The 25,335-nt window shown below is 38.2% G+C and overlaps 1 protein-coding gene across 1 annotated transcript in view; it reads right to left on the bottom strand.

Moving 5' to 3' along the window:
- The window catches only part of ARHGAP29 (Rho GTPase activating protein 29), a 48,415-nt gene extending 23,667 nt beyond the window's left edge, over positions 1-24,748 (bottom strand). Inside the window, exons 1-2 of the mRNA XM_008941747.1 lie at positions 24,403-24,748; positions 2,748-2,891 (exon numbers count right to left, since the gene is read on the bottom strand). Coding sequence (XP_008939995.1) covers positions 2,748-2,891; positions 24,403-24,664 — 406 coding nt within the window. The 5' untranslated portion in view covers positions 24,665-24,748. The remainder of the gene's footprint in view (positions 1-2,747; positions 2,892-24,402) is intronic.
- Positions 24,749-25,335: the final 587 nt, after the last annotated feature.

Here is a 25,335-nt window from a genome sequence, read left to right as displayed (position 1 = left end):
CAGTGTGCATACAAAGAGAGCAGTACGGTGCTCGCACAAAAACCAGCTGCTACAACCAAGCAGGTGCTAGAGACCAACTGCCTTCGCACATACCACAGGTTGTGCTGGGTAGGTAGGTGGGTTGTTTTCATATGGCAAAGGTTTTGGTGTTCTCAGAGACATGGGATTGAAGTGCTAGTTGGGAAGAGCCGAACTTCTTTAACTCCCCACTTCCATCTCCAAACGCATGAGGAACAAAACACACGGCTGAGCAAACACTGGCAGGTGTTAAAGTCTTCACATGAAAGCACCTGTTTATATCAAATGCTACTGGAGCAGGACTGACCGAGATCACCTTCCTTCCTGTGATCCAGAGCTCCCTTTCCCTGCAATAAACCTGGGAACTCCACAAGGCCAGGTCACGCAGCTCTGGACCACAGAACTGGCCACGCACCACAGCGCGAGTTCGTGTTTGCTTCAGCCCAAGAACACCCAGGCAGCTTACACCAGCCTCTCCACTCTGGGTCCAGCGCATACGCTGCTTAGGATAAAGAGCTCGGTGAGAACACTATGAAAAACACTTGTACGCCATAACCTTTTACTCCATCAGAAAACACTGTTAATCTAGTTATTCAATCTGGAGGGACACATTTGTATCAGATCAGCACCGTGCACGGTATCATCACTGTACTTTGTACCCTGCAGCAAGAGTCCTAAAGCTAGATTTTCAGTACTGTGAAACTGTTGCCAGTGAGAAAATTATTCAGAGTAATGTAACCAAGAGGGGGGAAAAAAGTCAAACTAGAGCAGGGTTCCAGCTCAAGGACAGAGACTGTTACCATAACAAAATCAACTCTTTTCATGCCTTTTTCTTTGAGAGGTTTCTCATCATACAAGATCATATTTAAGACAATTCAAGTGAACTGTGGCTGAACACAGACTTTTTACATGTACCTAAAGTATGGTCTCATAACTTGATCCACTTGAACAAATTTGACAGAAAACTGGAAGACATGACTACACAGCTTTTGTTTCAAGTGGCATTCTTATAACAATTAACAGCAGATTTACTCTTAAAATTCTGTAGTTATAAAATATGCACAGTGCTTTCCTAACAAGTTTTTATTTCCATACAGAAAATCATGCAATCCCTCCAGAACTGTAGCTCTTCAAAAATCAATATATTAACAGTGAGTGAACTCCACAATGAAAATGTTAGTAGTCAGTTTATTTCAAGTGCAAACATTAATTATATGAATTAAAATCTGTTCATGGGGAAAAAAGCTCAACAATATTTGTGAATATCTGCATTGCCAAAAAAAGGCTCAGTACTGAAGTTATTTCTTCTGTTCACTATCAAGACAAATTAAGGAATCCTAAAGTAACTATTCAAAGAACCAAACTAGGTAGAAACAGATGTGTATATATAAAAACAATAATGTATGAAACACCAGTGTGTCTGCCCAGAGTTCAGTGTTATTTAAACTGTATGATGGAACAGTGTGCACCAATAACAGGGAAAAAAAAAAGTATAGCATCAAATTCAGATGGCTGCAAGTACTCTGGAGTACTTGCATGGGATTATGTAATTCAACAAAGTGGTTAATTCTCCACATCAGAAGTAGAAGAGTAGGAGGGAGAACACAAATCCAGAAATGGTTCAGCACTAGAACTACAGAAAGTGACCATGCCCTTACAGAATTTAAACTGAACACAAAATTTGACAAAAAGGCCAATATAATTATGGAATTGGTCAGCAATGTTACTATGGGAGACAAAGAAATTAATCCTTCTGCTTCACTCTGAAGTGGCCAACCTGGACAACGTAAACAATGTTGATCAACTATGTACTCCATAGAGGACAGATACTATTGCAATAGTTTTTGGAAACCTGATTTAGTAAATATTGATGTAATTTGACTTACTCGCATAATTAAGTAATTTCTCCTCAACGTTTCTTAAATTAAAGAAAGAGCAGTTGAACACTGTTGTGCATCCACTGAAATTATAGGGGAGATTTAACCCTACTCAAAGCACTCTCCATGCCATATGGAAGGAACTGTACTAGTTCTACAGTAACATGCTGGACTTACTCCAGAGCAGAGAGTGCTACAGTCAGTGGCTACAGAGAGAAGCAACAGCTATGACTTATGGGGCTAGAGCAACTGTGTGCTTCAGCATGTGCATTTGTCTTACAGGCAGAGAAGTGCAGCAGCAAAGGCTAGCAAAGGAAAGTATTAACACATGTCTGTAAGGCTTTTTCTGCTGCTGCTGTTGCCACATTTACCACGCTTATGAGCCACTTGTGGAATTTATAGCCATTCAGACTTGGATTGCTTATTTAGATACTTTGTTACTTGATATAAATACAATACCATCCCTACAAATTTGCTGAATTAAGCAAAGATTTTGGCAAATCTCTGAAGTGGAAAATGCAATGTTTATTATTCTGTGATATTGTTAGGTGATATACAGGTAAAGAAAAACTCAATATCAAAGCCTTGTGCTTTTGGAATTCAGGGCAGGTTTACAGATAGGTTCCTAGAGGCAGGATTTTATTACACTGACAGGAGAACAAGCTATTTAATATTATTTTTCACTCAGAAAAAGTGCTTTTAAACAAGTGTTAAGCTATTGCTCTTAAAAAAAAAAACAACCCTCCCCCTGTTTCTTCTATATACATTGAAACCCACCTAGAAGTCCAAAACAGAGTCAGGCAAGTCACTAATTAAAATTTTCTAAGTTTATGAAAGGTAGTAATTCCTTACCTTTTACTTTTGCAATAACTGTTCCTGCAGCACTTAGAATATCAACTGAGTTTAGAGTCTGATGTTTATTAATCACTGCTTTTAGAACACGTAGCAACTCCCCCAGGCGTTCGTGCACTACCTGATGCAGGCCATCTTGATTTTCTGTGGAAAAAGGAAAGGGAGAAACGACTTTAAAACAGTGAATTAACACCCAATTACATTACAAACCATTTTGATGGCATTCAGCCGCATTGATGTCTAGGCCATATGGAAGCTGGCCTGCTTAGAACAAAGGAATTGTTTTAAAAGTGTTATGCTACCATTTGCCAACAATTTACTTGCAATGCTGTATGCTGCTTGCATACAAGCTCATTCCCAAAAAGTCAAGCAAGTATACTTAAAAAAAAAAGGAAGGATTCTACATCAATACTCTAAGGTTTCTGAATTAAACAGCCTTTTTTTCCCTCACATTATTTCATCAACCACCATTTTGATATTAATGCATATTCAAAAAAAAGTGTCAAGAAAAGCAGATTTGGATTGCTCATTAGGTATTTCTTCACCTGATACATCTCAACACTTTCTGTATATATATAGAATTAAAGAAACGTTTCTGGCAAACGTTGGTTAGCTTTTAATTCAAGTATCAGCCAAATGTTAAGCATCTTTAGTAGATAAGTCTAGATCTGCAAAGGTATGTCTTTAAGCATGCCAGTCATGATAAAAAAGCTGAACACCTAGATTACTTTGTGGAATTAGGCTTGTTGACAAAAATTCTCAACATACTCGCATATAGGATGATGTTTTTTACAGCATATGCCTCTTGCTATGCACCACTAAATCCCATCTCCTCCCCTTTATTTAAAACAAAACCAAACAAGACAATAGTTCTTGTTGCATACATGGCACAGGTTAAGCCACAGGCTCTTCCATTTGGTTACAGCAGAGATGCTGCTGCACAGAATTAAAGTTTCACATGCACTAGAGTGCTACGTAGCAAGTTGTGGTAAAAAGCTTTCAAATTCAGGAAAGTCTAGCTCATGAAAAATAAAAAGAGGATCTAATACAAGCTGACTCACTTCCCCACTGATGAAAAAAGGAATGGCAATTCTGTGTTCTCTGTGGCCATGATGACAAACAGGTCAATAGAGACAATTACAGTACAGTGCAAATTGATCCAGTGGTACTCAGAGAACAGTTTTAAAGCTGGACCAATTTGTTCTGGCTACAAGAAATTATATTTACGCTAGAGGCACCTAAATTTTTCTGAGGAATCAACAAAGTACAACATAATTCGTCAGTACAGCATGCCACTACTGCCAGGTTGGTTAGGTGGGGGAACTACACACCAACTACGAGTGATTCTACCAAGTGCAAAATCAAGCCTTCTGAGGACCACTGTGCTTCAGGCTTTATCTCCCAAGATGTCAAATGTCATAAAATATCAGGAGATTTTTTTTCAACTCAGACAAGCTTATATATGTAAAAACCTTGAGTCAGGAAGTGGACTAAGGCAAAAACTTTATCTAGAGTTCACCAGCATTTTGTCTGTTTTTTCCTGAGGGATGAAAGTAGGAAGTTCTATACATAATACAATACACAGAAGTCTAAGAAAACCCACGTTACACAGCAGTAAACTAAGAAAGCTATGTAATTTATTAAAGAAACATAGTTGTGGCTTTATCTTCGTTTACATACATACATAATCGTTTTTAACTGAGGACTCAAAACAATGTAAAGGCAAAAAAAAAATGTCAAGAGGCTGATACTAAATGCAGCTATGATTCAGTACATACACATTAGGAGCAGGTGTGGTTTATGATAAACACACACTGATCTGAAGTCATACTGTAGCTCAGAGTTTGGAACTTAATGGCAAAGGCAAGCCAGGCTTGAAGCAGTTTCCAAGCAAGCAACAAAAGGGGAAGCCGGGACCTTGGATAACAGATGACTTATAGCACATGTGAAAGGATATTAGAGCATCACGAAAGGCATAAAAATAGTGGGTAGAATCAATTGCTTACCAATGTCTTTCAGTTAAGTGTAACACAACTCGGATGATAAAACAGATGAAGCAGAAGCCAGATGCAAAACAGAAAAGAATGAGTCTCTATGTAAGAGACCTGTGGAATTTCTTGCCAAAACACAGCAGTTCCACAAGAAGTTTACACGGACACTGGACAAGTTCTTCTGTAGTTTCCCTGTGGGTTACTACTACCAAGACAACAAACACCTGACCAGGTCAGGCCATGGGTCCGCTAGCCTGTGCCTTAACACAGCAGTGGGTAATGCTGCTTAGGAGTCCAGACAAGACTGGCCACTTCCTGCAGTTCAGTCTCCCAGCACCCATGACTGCTGCACCACAGTTGTTCCTATGCACTTCAGCAGCTGCCTACAAACCTCATAAGAACTCATTTAATGCCTTTTGAACCTGCTTACACAACTTTTCAACTACTACATTCTTCAGTCTACTGAACTACTAAGGATTGTACAAAAAGAAGCAATGTAACCTGAAACAGCTCAAGAACTCCCCTAATCAGAAAGGGTTCTGAGGATATATCCATATTACCATTTTCACCTTTTTCTACCGATGCACTTCTGGCAGTCATTGGAGCTCAGACACTAAGTTAGACACAGCTTTAGTCTAAGCCATCATGGCCACTGCCACCTTCTAACACTTGGAGAAATTCTATAGCTGTCATAATGAAACATGATAATTTTAATGGTCCCTTTGGGCTTTAATCCATCAAAACATCAATTGTACTCCATCAATGCAGGAATAAATGCTGTTGGGAGCACTGGGCAGCTCCGGGCAATGGGAAAAAAAGAAAGACGGCAGAGCTGTACTGATGCTCACAAACCCAAAGTGGATCAGACAAAATAGAAAACACAGGTGAAAATTACAGTAACGTTATTTTCAGGAAATAAGATACTAGACAGGTGAAAGGTAGCTCCAATGTGTTCATTAAGAAACATGTCTAGTGTGTAGACTGAAGTTTTTAAATGGTTAAGGAGGAGGTAGTCTATGGAGGTCATGACTGGGATAGACAGGCTTTTATGGAAGCATTTGAAGGCTACATACCACAAACCTTCCTCACTAGCTGGGGTTCTGTCTAACCAGAATATATGCAATCCTCACAGGAAAGTCAGGTCAACTGACTAGAGACAGTGTGCACAAGTGCACAGTTTGACCACAACTGCACCGTTTGACCACAACTGCATCTCTTGCCTAGCCAAGATGAAGGTGTCCCTGTCTTCTAATGCACAGATGTCCACTTGTGGCTGGAAAGAAGAGTTCCTAATCATGTAATTTGGAATACCCTTGCACATAGCCCACACCCATGTCCTTTTGGCGACATGGTGGGTAAACTTCTCGACCCCTAAAAAGTAGAGGAGGGGAAACAAGAGAGGAAAGCAGCCAAACCAATCTACAGTTTACTCCCAGTTTGAGAGTCCTCAGGAAGCAGTGCATCACAGGCATACGGCAAACTGCATGAATTATTCTGGGAAGCTGAGTGACCCACATCTACAGGCTTGTCATTACAGGATCAAACAGCCTCTTGAGGCTCCTTATAAGTTAGGTCAACATGAGAAAAAGAAATAATACATAAGACTAATTAAGGCATATCTGATACCAAAGTGCAGTTTCTTGGTATTAAGATTTGGTAATATCTTACCAGACCAACAGAGTTGGAGAAAAAAGCAAAGTGGGAGGGTGGAGAAGAGACAAAAATCCTGTTCAAGTCTGAAACAGAAGTAATAAGCTTCAAAGGGACGTGTCAGTTAAAAACAACTACTGACTTCAATTAGGTATTTATCATACCATCCAGAAGAACACTATCACTAAAATAACGCATTCAAGCATGAGATTAGTTGTTTGTACTCTCAAAACCAAAGGTCTGGCTACACCCAACTGAGAATTCTTTGTATTACATCACTGTATTATTTGTTTACAAAATATCTGAAACATTGTTTCTCTGCCCCCAGAAGACAAAAGGTCTGTGACAATTACTGCTTGGGGAGGAGTGGGGGCAGAAGCCATCAGGAACCACAACTACATTGCCTTCAGCTATTGATACTCACCAAACAGACACTAAAACAGAGATTTCCTGTTCAGGACAGAGTAATAAACGTCAGGTTGTAACACAATCTAAATATGCCAGGTTGACAGAAACACAACTTTAATACTAAGGAGTCCAAAAATGGCTGTGAGATCGAAACAACGGTAGAGCAAATGTTGTTTATAGTGAAAAGACTGCATGAGGAAATGTGTTTCCAAGAAGTTCCTGCAGCAATTCAATCTGACTTAGCAATATAAATTAATATTTACTTTCAGTTTTTCTTCTGTCCTTTGTCTCACTGTACATGTTCATTTATCGAGATGAAGCCAAACAGCAAATTCCTCCACCAATGGGTGCTCTATCAGTTTTAAAAATATTTCTCCAGCTTAATAACACAAATCACAGCAACATACAAGACTAGATAATACTTGGGACCAGAGGACTGCAATTGCTTATGATCCTGCAGCACAGAGGATCTCTCTGAGCACAAGTTTAGCTACACCTCCAAAAAAAAAAAAAAACCAACAAAACAAAACAAAAAAACAACCTACAAACACAAAACCCCAAAACCCCAGAGCTTTTAAAACTGGGGTGGAGAGAGAAAGTTTAGCAGCCTATCTATGAATCTGCTTTCATTGGTGTTTAAACTGCCATTTACATTAGCTAAAAACAAGCTCTTTCAAAATGCAAAGCCAACCACACAAGTATATTCTGTAGGAGAAGTGGGGAAAGAATAAGGTGAAAAAGTGCATATTCAAAGCTGACAAACCTCATGCACAAGAAAGATATAACAAAAGAGCTGGGAAGCCCAATAGCGTTAGCCAAACCATCTCAGTGCCACTCAGAGACACCTCTCTTTTCATTAGCACTCCACTCCTCGATGGTTTCGGTGACCACATTTTATCACTCACCCATCTTTAATGTAAAAGCAGCATAAGCTATCTGTTTTTTAAGTATTTCTCAACAGGAAGCCTTTGTTTAGTAAATATTAGCAAGCAGTAATGGCCTTACAGCTATGGATTCCCTTCAAGGAAAACAAAAAATTTGCTCATCAGGCTTGTCAGCGCCAGTCACCCTCCTTGCCAAGTCAGGGCTGGTCACAATACATGCAGTCAGGAAAGGCACTGCTGTGTCAGTTGGCTGGTATTCTTTTGTCTGACCTGATTTATTGTTGGCCCAAACATTTCTGAAGCTGTTTATTTCAACAAATGTTTGCCAGGACAAGTTTAAATACACTCTAATGTACAGCTTTCCCCCTCCATGGCCACTGCATATCCTACATTGCTGGCCAGACCCATACAGGAGATACACACACCGTTCTGCTCTACTGCTTTTCCATCTAGAATATTTAATGCTTTCTAACAGCAGCAGACTCTCCCTCTACTACCCAATTTCCACCAGTCATAAGAGAAGGGGAACCACTAATACAATTACTGCTTTGCTGTGGCTGAAAGTTTGTCTAGAACTTAAGCTGGTCATAACGATGAAGAGGAAAGATAGCATATTGATCTAGATAAACCAAATGAAAAGTAGCACAAGCATGAAAAAATTTTGAAGTCAGATTACAAATGAGACTTTCGAATCAAATATTCTAGTTCATGCCATCTAATAAGATCCTGCTTTCTGTAAGAAGCTTTGTACAAGCAGAAAGATGTGACTACTTGATGTATTCAACAGCTTTCAAAAATGTTACAGTGAAAGATGCTATCAGTGTGAAACAACCTGCCATACATACTCTCTGCAGCCATAAGTTTATATACATAGACCAATCTTTTGACTATGGGGGGAATATATATAAACTCATCTCACTTGCTATGAAAATCTTACTATAAACAAAGGTAATTTGTATTTTTGTGAAAATAGTTTCTCCATGAACCCAATTAAATGCCTTGTCTTTGTGAATTATCTACAATGAACTAACTCTCTCTTCATGTTACTACTAGTTTAAGAAGATGAATAAATGCAAATTGGATGAGAACACTTAAATGCTAGCTGTGTACAAAACCACTGGGCCATAGCCTGTGGCAGAAACTAACCATCATCCTTGCTAGGTCTAATCCCAGTTTTGAGAACTCCCTTTGTAAATTGCTGCCTTCCTGGGATAAGCTGAGGACTTCCTACTTCAGCTCTCATTTTACTTCCACTGAAACACAGGAGCCTTGACTTCATTTTTAAATCCTACTTCACATCTTTCCCAGTCTCCTTCAGGAGAAAGGGAGAAGCTGCCAGACAGAAAGGTCTTGCAGGGTAGTGGTGAGAGCAAGCACACAAATGGGGAAGCAATTTCTTTAATATCTGTTAACAGTCAGCTCCTCATTGCTTTCACTCTTGGAAGGATTCAGAAGAAAAAGGTTTGAGTAACCAACATTTCAATCTGTAAGACCAACATCATGGCTAAAGACGTTTTTTTACCAAGATACTAATTTTTGGCATTAAGGTGAATTACAACCTATTGCCATTATGTTATGGAAAAGAATTAGATGGCATGAGTAGTTACACCACCTAAGTCAGGGGTTAAAAAAACCCCATCCACATTGTAATGAAGCTCATCCAAAGTACAAACACTTCAAACTAAAATCACGTTACTATCATCTTCATCTGTGTCTGTATTGTGTACTAGGAAACTGTCAGCGCTCAGTTCTGAACCTGATCCAGACTATGAGACTTCCCAGTGAGCATCACAGAGTAGGCAAAACAATCACACAACAATGAAATGTGTGGAAGTCACCCAATTCCTACATTTGCAGTTTGGGAAACAGTTCCAAATTAACCCATCATTTTATTTTTGCCCTCCTCCTCCCCGTCATCCCCATTCTAACATGACTACCAGTCTGCCATATTTGTCTGATTTGACCGACTTCACTACCACACTCAAAATACAACAAGAACTAATCAGACAGGGAAAAAAGTGATAAGCATGCTTTTTACACTTTGATTTGACTGTAGTGAAGTTGACCTCTGTCACTGCTGTCTCGTCAAGTACCAAGGAACCTTTTGTAGGGCAATAAACATGGGTTAGATGTGATTTTCATCAGTTGTATAGATATCAAATGAACAGTATTTTTTTCCTTTACTGGTGTTATCAATATTTTGATTGGTGGCCACAGTTCAGGAGTGGTGAGAGAACAGCAGTCTTAGCTATCATATTTCTTCCTTTATTTGACTGTATAAACACGCTACAGATGTAAGGAATGAAACATTTTAATTCATTGAAAACAAAACCACAAAATTTCTGGACTAATTTATCCTTCTAAAAATCTATAGCGAGGCTGGAAGCTGCTAAAGGTACTAGTGAATTCGTTACATTTCAATCCTGTGTTATGATGCAAAATTAGAAGCTACCTACCCATCTCTATGCCATGAAACTTCATACCTGAAGCTTCCAGAAGAGCAAGATAGTCATTCCTAACTTTTTTATTAATCAGTATCACAGCAACCCTTGTTGTCATGGCATCATTAAATGACACTAGACTGAATTCATACAGTTTTTGGCAACATGTGCTCCAGAATCCACTGCACCCAATGTTTTAATCACATTACATTGCATCAAAAGTTACAGTTTATAAAAAATAAACAGCTAAACAATTATTTCTATGGAGAAAAATCTAAGGATGTGAAGTTTGATTAGGAATGAAGAAAAGGAAGCTATAAAAATAGTAAACCAAACCCATACATTTGACATTAAAGCATTAAAAGTCTGGGAGTTCTTTTTTTTAAGAATAATACACAGATCCAATTCAGTGAGAACACACAAGTTTCCTGAAAATAGCTAACTGAATACAGTATATTAAAAGTAGCAATAATGTTTTTATAATTAAAAAAAACCCTCCAGATTTGGGAAGTCAGTTGCCTATTCACTGATAAACTACTAAATCTCATCTTAATATTACGTCGCATAAGTTTAGGTTCAAATGAAGAAGCACCTGGTGTTTACAGGGGTTTTTTTTTTTGATATCTTAAGGCTGGCAGTTCTCTCCTGACTTTGAAATAAACAGGGTGAAAGTGCAGGCTTAGAGTCTTTGCAGAAAAGTTGTTCTTAGATAAAATACAAAATTATCCCCCATTAGTCCAGCCTTCCAGGTAAGAATTCTAGCATGACGAGTTTCTGTCATATACCACCAATACCCAAACAGACCTTTCAGATTTGTCATTTGCTATCAGGGATTAGCCAAAATACATCAGTCTATCCATTCATACAGATTCAACCACGCTGACTAGCCTCTGATCTGACATTAAACTGTAGTGGTTTGTTTGTCTGGGACTTCCCCAATGCCTGTCAACAGCATCAGTAGTGATGGTGACATAACTGTCATCAGGGGGTTGAGCTTAATATTGAGTTTTGCATATATTTGTATGTATTTCATTTTATTGTTTTTATGTTCTTTAGAACTGGTTTAGTTTTCTTCTCCAATCCATTAATTTCCTTATTCCCTTTCTTTGAGAAAGGAGAGAGGTTAATAAAGAGCATCTGTAATTCTTCCAATGGCTGGTCTGGCTCTAACCCTTGATGCTGGGCTAGCATTCCTACCTCATTTTAACTATGGACTAATTCTGTACTTCTGAAAAGCCAAGGTTTACGTAAGAAGTCTTTCTTGCATATGTAAAGAGAGCAAACCAAGACCAGGTTCATTTTGTGAAATTAGTTATAAAAAAAAAAAGACCTTAAAAAAAAAATCTTTCCCAAAAGTCAAGAAATTAGATGGTGTACATGCAAAATAAATGAGAATAATCTAATTCTGTCTAACTGAAAGTAGTTAAATATTTTCATCTTGTTGGTTTTCCAGCTGATACCACCACAACAGTTGCTACTTCACATTCATTTCACATTTAAATTCATAGATGAAGTCCCCATTTGTGTACGCAGGGAAACGTTTTGGAAAAAACAAACTACCACAATGCGCTTTTCATGAATCTATTTCAATATGCTGTATGCTACATTCCTTCAACTTTTGTATTCTACTAGCCTTGAGATTCCAGTCAACTAACCTAGATGTGTTCAGCCATGCAGTTTAATCTTCAGAATACAATAATCTTTTATTAACCCAAAATTTAAAGACCAAAAACCAGTAATGAAAATTGCTGGAGTTTCCCTATTTACCCGTTTCTGACAAATGAGAGTGAACATGCAACATGCCTATTTTAGCCACTGTTTATATAATTTCCCCGAAATCTTCCAGGAATTTAAGAACAAAACTAGGTGAAGATAATGTTTCAGCACCTTCAGAGCACATTTTAAGTTGAAACTGTAAATTATCAATTGATATTCGTTATGCAAGTTGTATATTACATTTGCAATATGCCTGATCAGTCATATTTCCCCAGAAAGTCATATCCATCAGGATTAGCAAATATGCTTTTAGTAGTATACTACTTATTTTTTATTCAAAGGCATTTCACTACAACGGAGTACAGCTGTCCCTGGACTGAATAGCTGTAAATGGGAGCCACTATTAAAATAAAATGAGAAAACTTTTATGCTATAAGCAACTATGCTCCTTGTACATTGGTTCCAGTTCTGAAAACATATGAAGCAACACTGAACTTTCACAGCACAAATTCCTGAAAGTTCAGGAATTCACAAGTCAGAAAAGGAAAGACTATCCCCAGAAAGTTATCTTAACATATCAAAGCAGCACACAGACAGGGTAGTAGGATAGTTTTATTAATTCAAAAGAAAATAAATTTAACCTTTGCTAACCTGCATCAAGAGATTATAAGAAAAATACTTAACCTTTAACTCACTTTACTTTTAGTCTAAAATACTATTTGTTCTACATGGCTGCTCCTTCCACTTTTAGCCTAAGTCACTGATTGAATGAAGAAGCTATTTTATTGCTGCCAGCCCACCTAGTTTTCAAAAGACCACACAAAACCAGGATTATGAGATTATATGGTGTTAAACAAGCAGTGCATTACTTCATGCATTTCTTTTAAAGGATCTTTTAAACACAATTATGGACAGCTATAGGACGTGATAATATTCCATTTCTGTTTTGTCAATTAAAAGAAAAAAGTTAGATAAAATCAGCTTAGATTTTAATTACTAAAGCAATAGCCAGTATCAAGTGTCTTAGAAAACCAGTGAACATAAGGCATTATTTGAAGTTCCAGCATTGAAGTACTTCTGAAATAACCATCCAAGAAAGTACAGCCTGACTATTCAACTTGCACAGGCGACTCAGAGTGCTAAAGCATTTGAACGCTCAAGAGTAAATACTTCTCAAATCTTCCCACTTCCTAGGTTCAGGAATAGTCAACCCTCTCTGCAGTGTAACTTTTTGGCATTAGATGCTTCACACCAAAACATCTTTGATGATTTCATGTAAGGAGAAACACCACAATACTGTCATCATAGCAGTAACTGATGTCACACTGACACTTGCACACCCCAAAAGACAACAGTAACCCACTGCACAGCTCACTATCTGTTTAATTAAGTAGTATTTCTTCACAGTTATCTTGCAATAGAAAGGTGAAAAAGACAAACCACAGAACCCGTTTGGTTTCTGGTTCTGGATTTATACTGCTGCTTCCCCCTAGTACCACTGAAGTTTTCATTCTAGCTAGTCAATGCCAGATCAAAAAGACAACCAAAGGATGAGCAGGCCAGTAAAAGCTACAGAATATGAAAATTATAACAGAAACAGGCACAACTTGGTCAACTACATATCTGAACAGGAGCTTCATGCACTTAATTTTTCATGCAATGGCATGCAGCATTTAATGTTGTACAACAAGCTTCCCTCGTTAGTAAGGATCCACTTTATTTATATGCTCCAAATCTACTGCTTTCCTTTGTTTGCCAGTTCTTAACACAAGGGGTTAAACATGAATTCCCAAAAGCATTTTAATTTGATCACGCTGCAATCTTATCATAGAATCATAGGGGTTGGAAGGGACCTCGAAAGATCATCTAGTCCAACCCCCCTGCCAGAGCAGGGTCACCTAGGAAGGCGTCCAGGCGGGTTTTGAATGTCTCCAGTGAAGGAGACTCCACAACCTCTCTGGGCAGCCTGTTCCAGTGCTCTGTCACCCTCACAGTAAAAAAACATTTTCCTGATATTCGCCTTGAACCTCCTATGCTCCAATTTGCACCCATTACCCCTTGTCCTATCACAGGTCAACACTGAAAAAAGCTTAATTCCATCTTCCTGACACTCACCCCTTACATATTTGTAAACATTGATGAGATCACCCCTCAGTCTCCTTTTCTCCAGGCTAAAGTGATCCTACTGTTAGCTTCCCCTTTTTCATCCCTGGCGTAAGCTATTTATCATGTTCACTTTCTCAAGGCCCTTCACAAACTGTCTTCACTCCACTATAGCAATTCATGTGTGCTACTAAGCTTTCATATAAACAAATGCACCTTAGCAAATGAAGCAAAAAACATCTGTATGACTATCTCATTTGACTATCCCTCCAAAAAAACACTTCCTTCAACTGCTCTTCTGCTATCAGTGGTCAACCGACTTGTGCACAGCCCTTTGTTGACCAGTACTGGTTCTACTACTCTGCACCTTCCCTTCAGTGACTCAAATAAACAGTTCATTTTATTATCAGTTTTCTAGACTAAAGCAACTGGAGACATTTTAAATGCTGCTTCACAGGCAAAAGTAATACGTAACTGAGTGTCCTAATCCCAGAAATAAGACTTGCAAGGAGCAGTGAACAGCTTTTTAAGGAACTTACATTTTCATTAGCATTTGAAATTTAAACAATAATTGGGCTTTCATTGTCATTTCACGATTAAGCAAAATCTGGATTTGCTCAAATATCTGAAGTATTTTAGTCACGAAACATAACTCTAAAGAGGCAAGTCTGATAAACCTTTAAGTTGACATAAGCACAAACAAAATTGGCAGATAAGAATTCCTACATATATTTTTAGATTAACCCAAGAAAGTACCTTCAAAGAGAAAACAAGGAAAAAATGGTAAAAAGGAAAAAACTTTTATTCAGCTAAATCCTAGCCTCTGTAAAAAAAAAAAATCCTCAAGGCCTATGTTTTTCAGCTGCACTTCTATAAGGAATGTCATTAAGATGACAGTTTACCTCATATGTAACTATTTTCTACAGCCTTACCAGAATCACCTCAATCTTCTACGAAAAGGGGCATTTTAGGGAGACAAAGGAACAAGCTCTTATAAACTCACTACTTTCCTTAAAAAAAAGTAAACAGCTACTTACAAAGATCAAGGTCCCAGCTGTGTATCAAATTCACGCTGTTGTGCAGTTCGAACTCCAAACCACTAAGAGGCATTGGATCAAACATAACCAAACCACTGCAACTGCCAGATTAGATGAACAGTTGCTTGGAATTAAGAAACAAGTCATCTTTGGTTCTGTGACCCAGCTACATAAAAACAAAGAACACTCCCAACGAAACCAGTGGAAAAGGAGTGTATCAAATCTTAATGAAGTCAAGATCATTAAGATGACAGTCACAACTCATAACTCTATGTTGTTTGGCATGCAAAAATCACTTGTATTGATGTTCTTGTTTTATGTTGCAACTTCAATAAATCAATGCACCAGAAATGAGAAAATAGAATATTTTTGTGGATATATCACATTTTTCCAAGAATAGGAAAATAATTTAGGGCAAGGGAGGGTTGTTTTGGTTTTAAACACAGAAGCTCCAACATGTACATAGAATTGCTGTTAAGAACAAAAGGCTTTGCGCTGGATATGGACCAAATCTTATCTTTCAAGTGTTAGGTCCGTTCTTTGAGAGATACAAGTTTTTGTGTCAAGTGTTCCTTTGTTTCTTAAGCTGCAAACTATATTAGAAGAAATTTTTGTAGTTGAAAGGCCTAACTTTACATTTACATTCAAAAAACAAAATGTGACTATTCATCCTCTTCCTCACTACTCACCTTTCATCTTGATAATCTTGTAATTTCAGTTTCCTTACTCTAGCTGTTGTGACAGAGAGGGAAGGTAACTCTAATTAACAAACTAGCTAAGGCTAAGTGTTTAGAGATTCTTTTGTACATCAGAAATGCAAAAAAACAAGGAAAAATGAAGTTTTGCCTTGCATTGTAAAAGAGCCTATGCACCTTTATCAATAGCTCAGAGTTTTCATAATGAGAGGTATGCTAATTATTTAAGTCCACAAAAAATATCTGGATTGCCCATAAAGGTTGATTTTGCATTTTAAACACCCACAAGCCTTCAAGAAACACCCCACACCCCCCCACACACACCCCCAACGAAACTGCTGATCTTAGACACTATAGCAACAAGTGAACATTTGTTCTGAAGGAATTCGGAGTATGCAGCTGGGGGAGGGGTAGTACTATCAGACAAAAACTTATCTGCTGGTGCACTAAGTTATTATTTAACTTCAATCTTCCCTGAAACTGAAGAAACAGCATTTACTATCCAACATTAGCAACCTGCACGTAACAGGCAGCTTACACTTTGACCATGAAGAACACAGCTTTGCTTGGACTGAACTTCAAGAGGAGGTTGGGTTTTTTTTTCCTCTGCTTGTTCAGAGTACTGGAAGCAGCAGAACTGTTCCTTGACTGCAGACTAATTAAGCAGTGCTCTAATATTGCAAACCCAAAATGCAAAAGAAAATGCCCAGCTCCTCTGGCTCTGGTAACAGAGTTTGAAAGTCTAAGACTCCCTACCAAAAGTCTGTAAGATGGTAGACTCATAGAAAACAAGAAGCTTGAACAAAAGAGGGTGCAGAAAAATATGGAATGAAATGGAAAGAAAGATGGAAAGTTCTCTCTCCTGGTTTAAGTGTAACATTCCTGGGAAAAAGTATGGTCTGTAGCTACGGCTGTCTCTGATAAACTCTGACTGTAAACTACTTTTTGTTGGACTGTTGTGGGCTTGCCTTCCTTTAGGCTTCAGTAGCTCTTTTATGGACAGAGTTCTCTGAAGTGCATCAAACTGCTTTCTTTGCAGAACTTCGCAGATTTGAGCAATCTGGCACTGGACAAGAACAGGACTCACAACCTGGGATCTCAGTGCTTTCTGCTCATGAGAGACAAGGGAGAAAGGAAAAGTGTAAAAGTGAGGGAAGCATGCGAAAATGGCCAGGAGGTTTCTGGCTTGCTGTGGTCCTAGAGGCCAACTAAAAGAAGCAGTTCACATGCCTGTCTTTTTTCTTCCTCTAAGTTTTGCCATAAAAAGCATCAGGAGCTGTTAAAAAGAAACACCAAACAACCCACTACTATTGACCTTAGATTCTTGTTGTGGTGAGCAGAGGGGTCTTGTGGGCAGTCTGACCTTTCCGTTACATTGCGAGATCTTCCGCACGCCGATCCCTGCCTAGGGCGGGCTCTGCTCACCACAACAGATTCTAAGCTATAAACTTACTTGCTAAAAAAATTTAAGGAAGTATTTGCTTTGTTCTTATCCTTGTTTACATCCTTTACATCTCTTAGCTTGAAAGGCTATTTCACATTTGTCAAAGCACAGTTTCAATTTCAGACTGACAGAACTAATATTTAGAAGTGACGACTACTTGGAGATATGTGTCAGGGTGTACTAAGGAATTTCCAGGTCAGAAAGGATAGAAGGACCAAAGTCTCTGCATGTAAGAAGCAGGTTGTATGAAGGCAAGGTTAAAAGTTGTGTCAAATTCAAATATGCCACAAGCTCAGAACTAAGAAGGCAAATTAATTTACCATCTACAAAGGGCATTGCCTGCTTGCTGCTTTCTCCATGCTCCTATTCCCATTTTTCATATACTGCTGTCAAACTTGGTATTTAATATAAGAGACAAAAGAGTTGGTACAGGATTTAGTAATGTATGCTGTAATTCCATGGTGGAATGCCACACCAACACCGCTTAGACCTTCAGAGTTTTCTTCCAGTTTAACCTCTGGCCACTCATTCCTTTGCCAGCCGTCTTATCCCTTTCTGTGTACTTCATACAACCTTACAGTCAGTTCACGGAAATTATCTGTCTGAAAACTAGTTCCTTTCTTCCTATGACTAGTTTTCAGGCACATCTGCCCCCACAATGGGCTTGCTATGCAGTCACCAGAGAAATACTGCCAGGGCCAGGAAGAAGTGGTGAGATGACAACTGCCCAAATACACTATTAGCATGTTTTGAAAAAAACCTTAAGCATAACAAGCCTTATTATAAGGAAAAAAAATTTAGCTGTATCTTACAGATTTTCAACAGCTACAGAACTGTACCATCATTTCAGCTGTTGGTGGGGAAGAAAAACCTGTAATTTCTCCAGGAGCACCTTCAGAAGTTACTCCTTCCAGCTGCCTTACTCCTGCCCCATTCTGGTTTAGTCCTGGCATCCCTGCTACTGTGGCTCACGAGGTCACGATTCTGCTATGGGAACAAGAACATCCAAAGCAGCAAATACAAACTGTCTGAATTCACCTCTGGTGAATGGTGCCAGAAAACACCTTACTTGGTTCAGCAAGATGAAGAACAACATAATTACAGGCTAACACATTTAAAACATGCAGTTAGTTCCCTGTGGACCAAAGTTTTGAGTAGAACTACAAAGTACAAATGAAGGTCATATTTTAATAATGAGTTACAGAATTAATCTTCCAATATTACAAGTATATAACACTTTGATAGGTCCTAGAAATGATTAACATTAAAATTCTACTTCAGATTATTTGTCAACATCCTTAAATGTTATTTCTGTAATAGAGTTTATTATCTACTAGACAGCTTATTTTCCCTTTTTTTTGTGCTACATGGAATAAGAGAAACAATACGCTAAGCTTTATTCATGAATTCCTCTGCCTTTTCCCAAGGATTCTTGAAGGTCATATAAACAATTCATAAGTAGATTGTTTATGCATTTGATAATCACTATGTTCTCACTGTCCCCACAAGTTAACCACCCTGACAGCATTTTACTTTCCCTTCTCCCATAGATGTTTTTTTATTTAGAACACAGAATACTATCAAATGGAAAACCAGCACTATCTTCCACCAAAATCTTAAAGAAATCAGTCTAACTTCCCTCAAAACATCAACTACAAAAAACACCAAAACACTCTGTCCAGAAACTGTTGCAAAGAAAGGTAAACACTTTATCAGATCCTTGTTTAGAACAGTTTACCCACCTACCAAGCACTTATATTATGAAGTGTCATTAGACAAGTAAATACATCCAGTTGAATTTGTATCAAAGACAGCACCTTTCATTGAGGAACATAAAAATTGGAATAGAGAACAAACATCAAAATTACACCTAGTAATATAAATTATCATAATTTCAATCTGTAATCTTCACTGCAATGGCTAACAAACTTCAGATTTCCCTAGCAAATTAGGACAAACTGACTTCTAAAAATACCACCTCAGAAAAAGGATAATAATGTTTTACACTCTAAGAAAATAAAATTAAGTGGGGCCTTAATTGTATTAAAAATACAGAGAATACTAAAAAAAGTACATATTCTGAAGCCTGAAAGGGCTCGAGAGAAATAGTTCATCTTTGGCTCTCAGGCAGTATATTCAGTAGATGGCTTCTGGCTTTTAGCGTAGCATGTGATTAATACTAATCTTCACGGTGCTAAAACAAGGTTTAGAAGTCACTAAAGATTACAAGTTCTTTATTTTGAGGAAACTATTTAACTTGACACACCTTTAAAACTGTCCCACTGGGCTGAATATTTTATCCTTTAGAAATAAGGACCTGATAGATTTCAAGTTAGGTGGCATTCCTGATCCTTTTGAAAGTACTGGTGCTACTATAAAGGGGATGCAGACATTCCTGACCAGGCCATCCAGCTGCACCAGTATTTTTACCTCTGCTTCAGTTGAAACAAAAATAAATAAATAAAAATCTTATCAAACTCTAAGAAACCAGACAGCAAAATCTGATCTTCAAAGAGAAATCTTTGATGAAAGCAAAAAGCCTTATCTTGATGTTCTGTTTTCTAAGATATGTGGGGAAAAGGGTTTATTCACATTTCAGAATAAGCTAAAATTTACATTGGTTGAAGATAGATAAATTTGAGAAAAAAAGGTCTTTCCTCATGAAAACGATGTCTAATTACCCCCATGAAGCACACAATATCACTTTGAAGATTACTTCAAAGTTTGTGATAAAGCAAGCAATAATTCTAAAACATATTCTGAAATACAATCAAGAAGATTATATATTCAAGTATAATTACTCCTGCACTTTTAAACCACATGCAAATTTTACCCTTACAGCTATTCATAATGAAACCCTGTATTTCCCACAGTCCCAATGGCAGGCTTTACAGTATGAAGCATACATTACATTCTTTAAAAAAAAAAAAAGCAGATGGCACAAAACTAGTAGTTAACTATCTTCAGACAAGGCAAACAGGAATGTTTCCCCTATCTCAGATGGCATACAAGTAAAAGCTACTATTTAGTGTTTAACAGTAAAAGACTTGGTAAATATCTTCTAATTAGGAACTCAGACTGTGTCCTAAATATTCTTTTGTATAGTCCCTTAAAATCTGAGTAAATTAATCTCATCTGAGCAAAGACCACAGAGTGGCATCATTTGCTTAAAGCAACTGGAATTTATTATATACAGTAACAGCCCGGACTGTAGTGTCACCAGTCTCATATGCAAATACCTAGTCTTAAACAGATTCTCATCTTTGCCTATCTATGCAATAAGCAATACTATTTTTGAACAGATAAATTCTCTAAGAGAAGTTTGTAAAGGTAGGTCCTGTAAATTTTGTCCCCAAAAGTGGCTTCCATGGTTTCTATAAAAATTCTACCACGCACAGCATCTTGCATTTTGAAAAGACTGGACAGTATATACAATTTATTCCAGATCTCCTATTCTCCAAAAGAACTTATTATGGATCTAGAAGTCAATCAACTTCACTTGCAGAGACATTAAACCCATTATTTGGGACAAGAATTAACCTCTTCAAGTTACAGGATTTACTTTAAGTATACCTCACACACTTCAAATCCTTCAGTGTTCTCCATACTGTGGTCAGGCTGTTAAACCCTCAGCAGGTTTCCATGAGAGGTCAGTTCCTAAAATGTTCTCCACCATGGAAAGTTACTACTCTTCGTGAGTGTCACTACCTCTAAAGACCACAGATAGCTCCAGCCTTTAGACTGTACTTTGCTTCATGTCCTACCTGAAGGTGCAAGCTGAAGGCAACAACTAAGTTCTCACACTCTCAGCTGATAGCTGAAAACTTACTACTGGAACTCAAAACACAAAGAATGGCTTGAAAGCTAGTGAGTTTTATGACTTAACAGTTTGTACTAAGGATATACATTAAAATTGAAATAAGAACAAAACCTGAGGTCCATAAAGAATACAGAATACCATTCATAAAACTGAAAACTCAACTGAACAATCTGAAGCATAGCACAGATTGCAAATAATGATCTGAGTCTTCTAGGAATGGATTCAACATATACTATCAAGTTAGGCCTTCCAGGCAGGGAATTCTAAGGAACTGTTTTCATTTTCTTCTTATCAGAAAGGAGATTGAATTATTTGGAGCATATTCAATGTATTTCAGTTACCTCTGACCTCAAAGTATGAACACTACAAATGAAAAAGGCCTTTCAGTTCAAACACAAAGATATGATAACAATATAACTATCCTTACTAATATCAGCCATAGGACACAATCTCATTCAGCTGGAAATATAAGTGAAGACTGGACCACAAGACTGACGCACCAAGTGTTCCACCACTACAGGTTCAGCCTGTCACCAAGTAGAATGAAATAGAACAATTTAGTGTGAAACAACACTGGATTCATCGACCCAGGTTCAAAAAATGCCCAGACCTCTTCTTTCATGAAGACACTGGTAAAGTATCTTGATCCTACACCTCAGGTTGGATTGCTAATAACAGATTGTTACATACACTGAAAACAATGGCTAGATTCAAAAGGGAATTTTAAAAACAGTAAGAACTGAAGGGTATGGAACATATGGTATTTCACTCAACACAAGAGGCAACTGCAGCTCCCTCACATCCAAACAGCTGGCAAATCTTTCAACTCTACAGCAGTATTTGGAGGCTTTTTTTTTTTTTCATCTTGGGGAAGGGGGGTGTATTTCAGGTTTTTATGTTAAGTACCATTAAGAAACACGTTTCCTGCATGGTGCCAGTAGGGAGATTACCAATTTTAGACTTCAGTTTATACAACAAACATTGTTGGCTAAGAGTCTGAAAATAATCAAAGTTACAATGCTAGGTTTACCTCTTTTAACAAGTAATACCCAAAATATACTCAGCATTATGACAATGAGACTACTGTAAGAAATTACATTATAGTAGCATAAGTAATGCAAAGAGAAATCTTGAAATCTACAGAAAATTTCATTTATATAACACTCTCGCCTTCACGTTATATATTGATTTGCATCAGTATTGCACAAAACACTGTACAAGTCTATAATCCAAAGGCACTTACGATCTAGTTTAGATACAAATACATGTAATAATCCAAAATAACTTAAATTTTTCACCCAAGATAGTAGCACTACCTCATGAGAATGTTAAGTGAACCATGGGTAAGTGACTGCTAGGCCCTTCCAAGGCAGCTCAGATAACCCAAGCAGGGAATACACGCGCCAGCTGGTACACAATTCATGACACGCACTCAATGGAATCAGTCTACCTACTCATGGAAAGCCCAGCAGTGGAACAGCCAGCCCTGGCAAACAGGGAGTCACATGGTCAAGAGAGAACTTGCCATGCACCGAAAGGAGTTTTTAGACAAATTTGCCCAAGTGGCAATACCACCACTAGCAGCAGATGTAGAAGTTAACCAAGGGAATAGTGGTTAGAGGCTGAAAGACCTGCAGCAGGCTCTAGGAATGCTCACCAGGCAAATACAACCACTCACTGATGCAACCCTAGAATCATTAAGATTGGAAAAGACCTATAAGATCAAGTCCAACCATCAACCCAATGCTACCATGACCACTAAAACCACAGCTTGGAATGACACATCTACAAGTCTTTTGAACAACTCCAGCGATGGCAACTCCACCACTTCCCTGGGAAGCCTGTTTCAGTACCTCACCAACCCTGTTCCAGCATTTGTACTTGCCACTTCTGGACTTCTTGAAGATGCATACAGAATATACACATAAAAATATTTCCTTTCCCATAGCTAGTAGAAATTTTTTTTTAGTTCTCCTTTCATAAACTTCAGAACAAAATTTTACTATTCAGCAAAATCTGCATCAATTCAATAGATTAATGCTGTCTAAAATGGAATAAACTAATTTCCTATCCCTGCAATTGATTCCACCTGGGAATAATTCAGGCAACTAATTTCAGGATGATAGTTAGCTGCAAGCATTATGAGACAAAATTTTATGTCTAAGAATTCTGTTCAACCACCTTAGTAAATTTTGTCATTTTTTGGGCAGACAACTGTAAACATTTCCAAAGATAAATAAGATGGAGAAATGCAATGCAGACTATGCAGCTTCCAGGAGGTTGTCTCCAGCCAGCAGTAAGCAAGCCCAGTATTACAGTACTCACTCTGTTATGAGATTCTGGTGACAGAGGTCAAAAAAACATCTCCCAGCCATGCAAAAGAAACATCTCGCCTTTATAAATTAACAATCCTTAAAATGGACAACACTGTTTCACAAATTACAAAATGTAGTATAAAAAGACAACTCCTGTCTTCTGTGTAAGTTTTTTTAGATCTTCTGAGTCCAAAATTTGCAACTGAACACTAATTAACAACTGCTGCGTGGCAGCTGAACACTTCAGCATTTTGATAGTCCTTTCCTACAGGATGTCCTTTTCAGTGTCAGTAGGCACCAGGCACCCCACCTCACAAAACCCTCTAAACATCCCGTATGCTCAGCAAAACCGCTGTGGACACGAAGTCACCACTAGTGTCAGACTATTGCTCTGTTCAGGTTTGTCTGTCCCTTTTGGCAGACCTATTTCAGCTCTGCGCAGACTCACTTGAAGCTCAGAGGTGCCTGCATGTGTTCAACACTTGTGACACCTTAGATAAAACTGCTCTGGATATCATTTCAGCTATTCATATAATTCTGTAGAACTTACGTAAAAGCTTTTCTGCTGATGACCGAAAATGGAGTAATATAATTTCCCCAAAGAAACAGAAACACCCAATACCTCACACTTCTCATAAGCAAGAAAATTCGCAGTTTCCACCTGCTGGCAGAAGATGGTACTTACCTTGTAGGGGAAGAAACTGCAAAGTTGCATTGTACCTTGAAACTCAAACTGCTATCATGTACAGACTTTCAAAACCCAAACCAAACCACCCTAGGAAACTGAAACATCACCAAAAAATTACCATAATTCTTTAGAATAACAAAACCCATCGGGTGGTTAGAAACTAGTCAGCTGATTGTCTCACTAACTTTTAGCATCAGCGTAGACAGCCTGCTAAAAGGCTATTTTCTCTTGTTATGATTATGAAACAGATTGCAGTCTTCTGATGAGGAAATACAGAACCCAAACTAACAACCACTATTTCCCGTAATCATCATGTTGGGGGAGGGGAGCGGGCAGGAAGGGAGGGTAAAGGAGGAAGGTAAAGAGCAAGGGGAAGTAACCACAGCAAAGTCTACCTAAAAACATACAGAATTGTGAGAGTTTCAAAAAACCTAAGAATTAATATGAAGAACAACGGACACACCTTCTGAAAGAATGGCCTCCTTCAAATAGAGTAGCACATCTGCAAATTTTCTGACATCATTCACCAGTTGCATGATATACTCTGGATCCACAACAGGATTATCATAGCAGTCAGAGCTGGAGCTAATGCTGCTCAGAGAGCTGCTCTTGGTGCTGCGTCCCATTCCCCAATTTCCTGAATTAGAGATGGTGAAGAAGTTGGAGGTAGACAGTCGGGCTAATCCCAAACCACGCTTGTTGCTCCCACCGTTCTGCCGCAACATCCCAGCAGCCGCGGTGCTTATAGAGCCCTCGCAGTCAACACTCGCTGTCGCTTAACGGCCATTTGGCAACCCAAAGATGAAGCCCTTAAACTGGGAGGGAATGAGGTGGAAGAGAAGAAAAAGTGCTGATTAGTATACAAATATATTTGAAGCAATACTTTTGTACTGTCAAGATCCAAAACTTTTCTCAAGATGATACTGCTTTACATTACAATGCTCAACTGAGGTATTATAAAGGGGTTTGAATGTTTGAAGTTCTTTTAACTTCTACAGCAAATACAGCGTTGCATAAAATTCAATGACATGCAGAATTTATTTCAAAAGCTAATTATGAGGCATGCTTATTTTGTAAGAAAAGTTTCTTCCCTGAAATGCTTATTCTGGAGACCTTAAGAATCAAGTTCTTTATATTTACCCTGTTCTTTACTGTAAGATGTACCACTGAATAGAACTGCAAAAACACTTGATGTGATACAGATGATGAGCAACATCCCTGCTTGCATCAACCACCAAGCTGTACTCAGCATTCTGTCTCTTAAGGTAATAGACAGCTTTGATCTGATAGGAAGTTTTCTTTCTGTAGATTGTGCCAAGCGAGAAACCGTGGCCTATCACAGTTTGTCTCAGAAAGGAAAACATCCTGAAAGAAGCTATGTGGCCTTTTCAGCCTG

This window comes from Merops nubicus, unplaced genomic scaffold (assembly GCF_000691845.1).
Source record: "Merops nubicus isolate BGI_N331 unplaced genomic scaffold, ASM69184v1 scaffold9536, whole genome shotgun sequence".
Lineage (NCBI taxonomy): Eukaryota > Metazoa > Chordata > Aves > Coraciiformes > Meropidae > Merops > Merops nubicus.
This window is presented reverse-complemented; position numbering and strand designations above follow the sequence as displayed.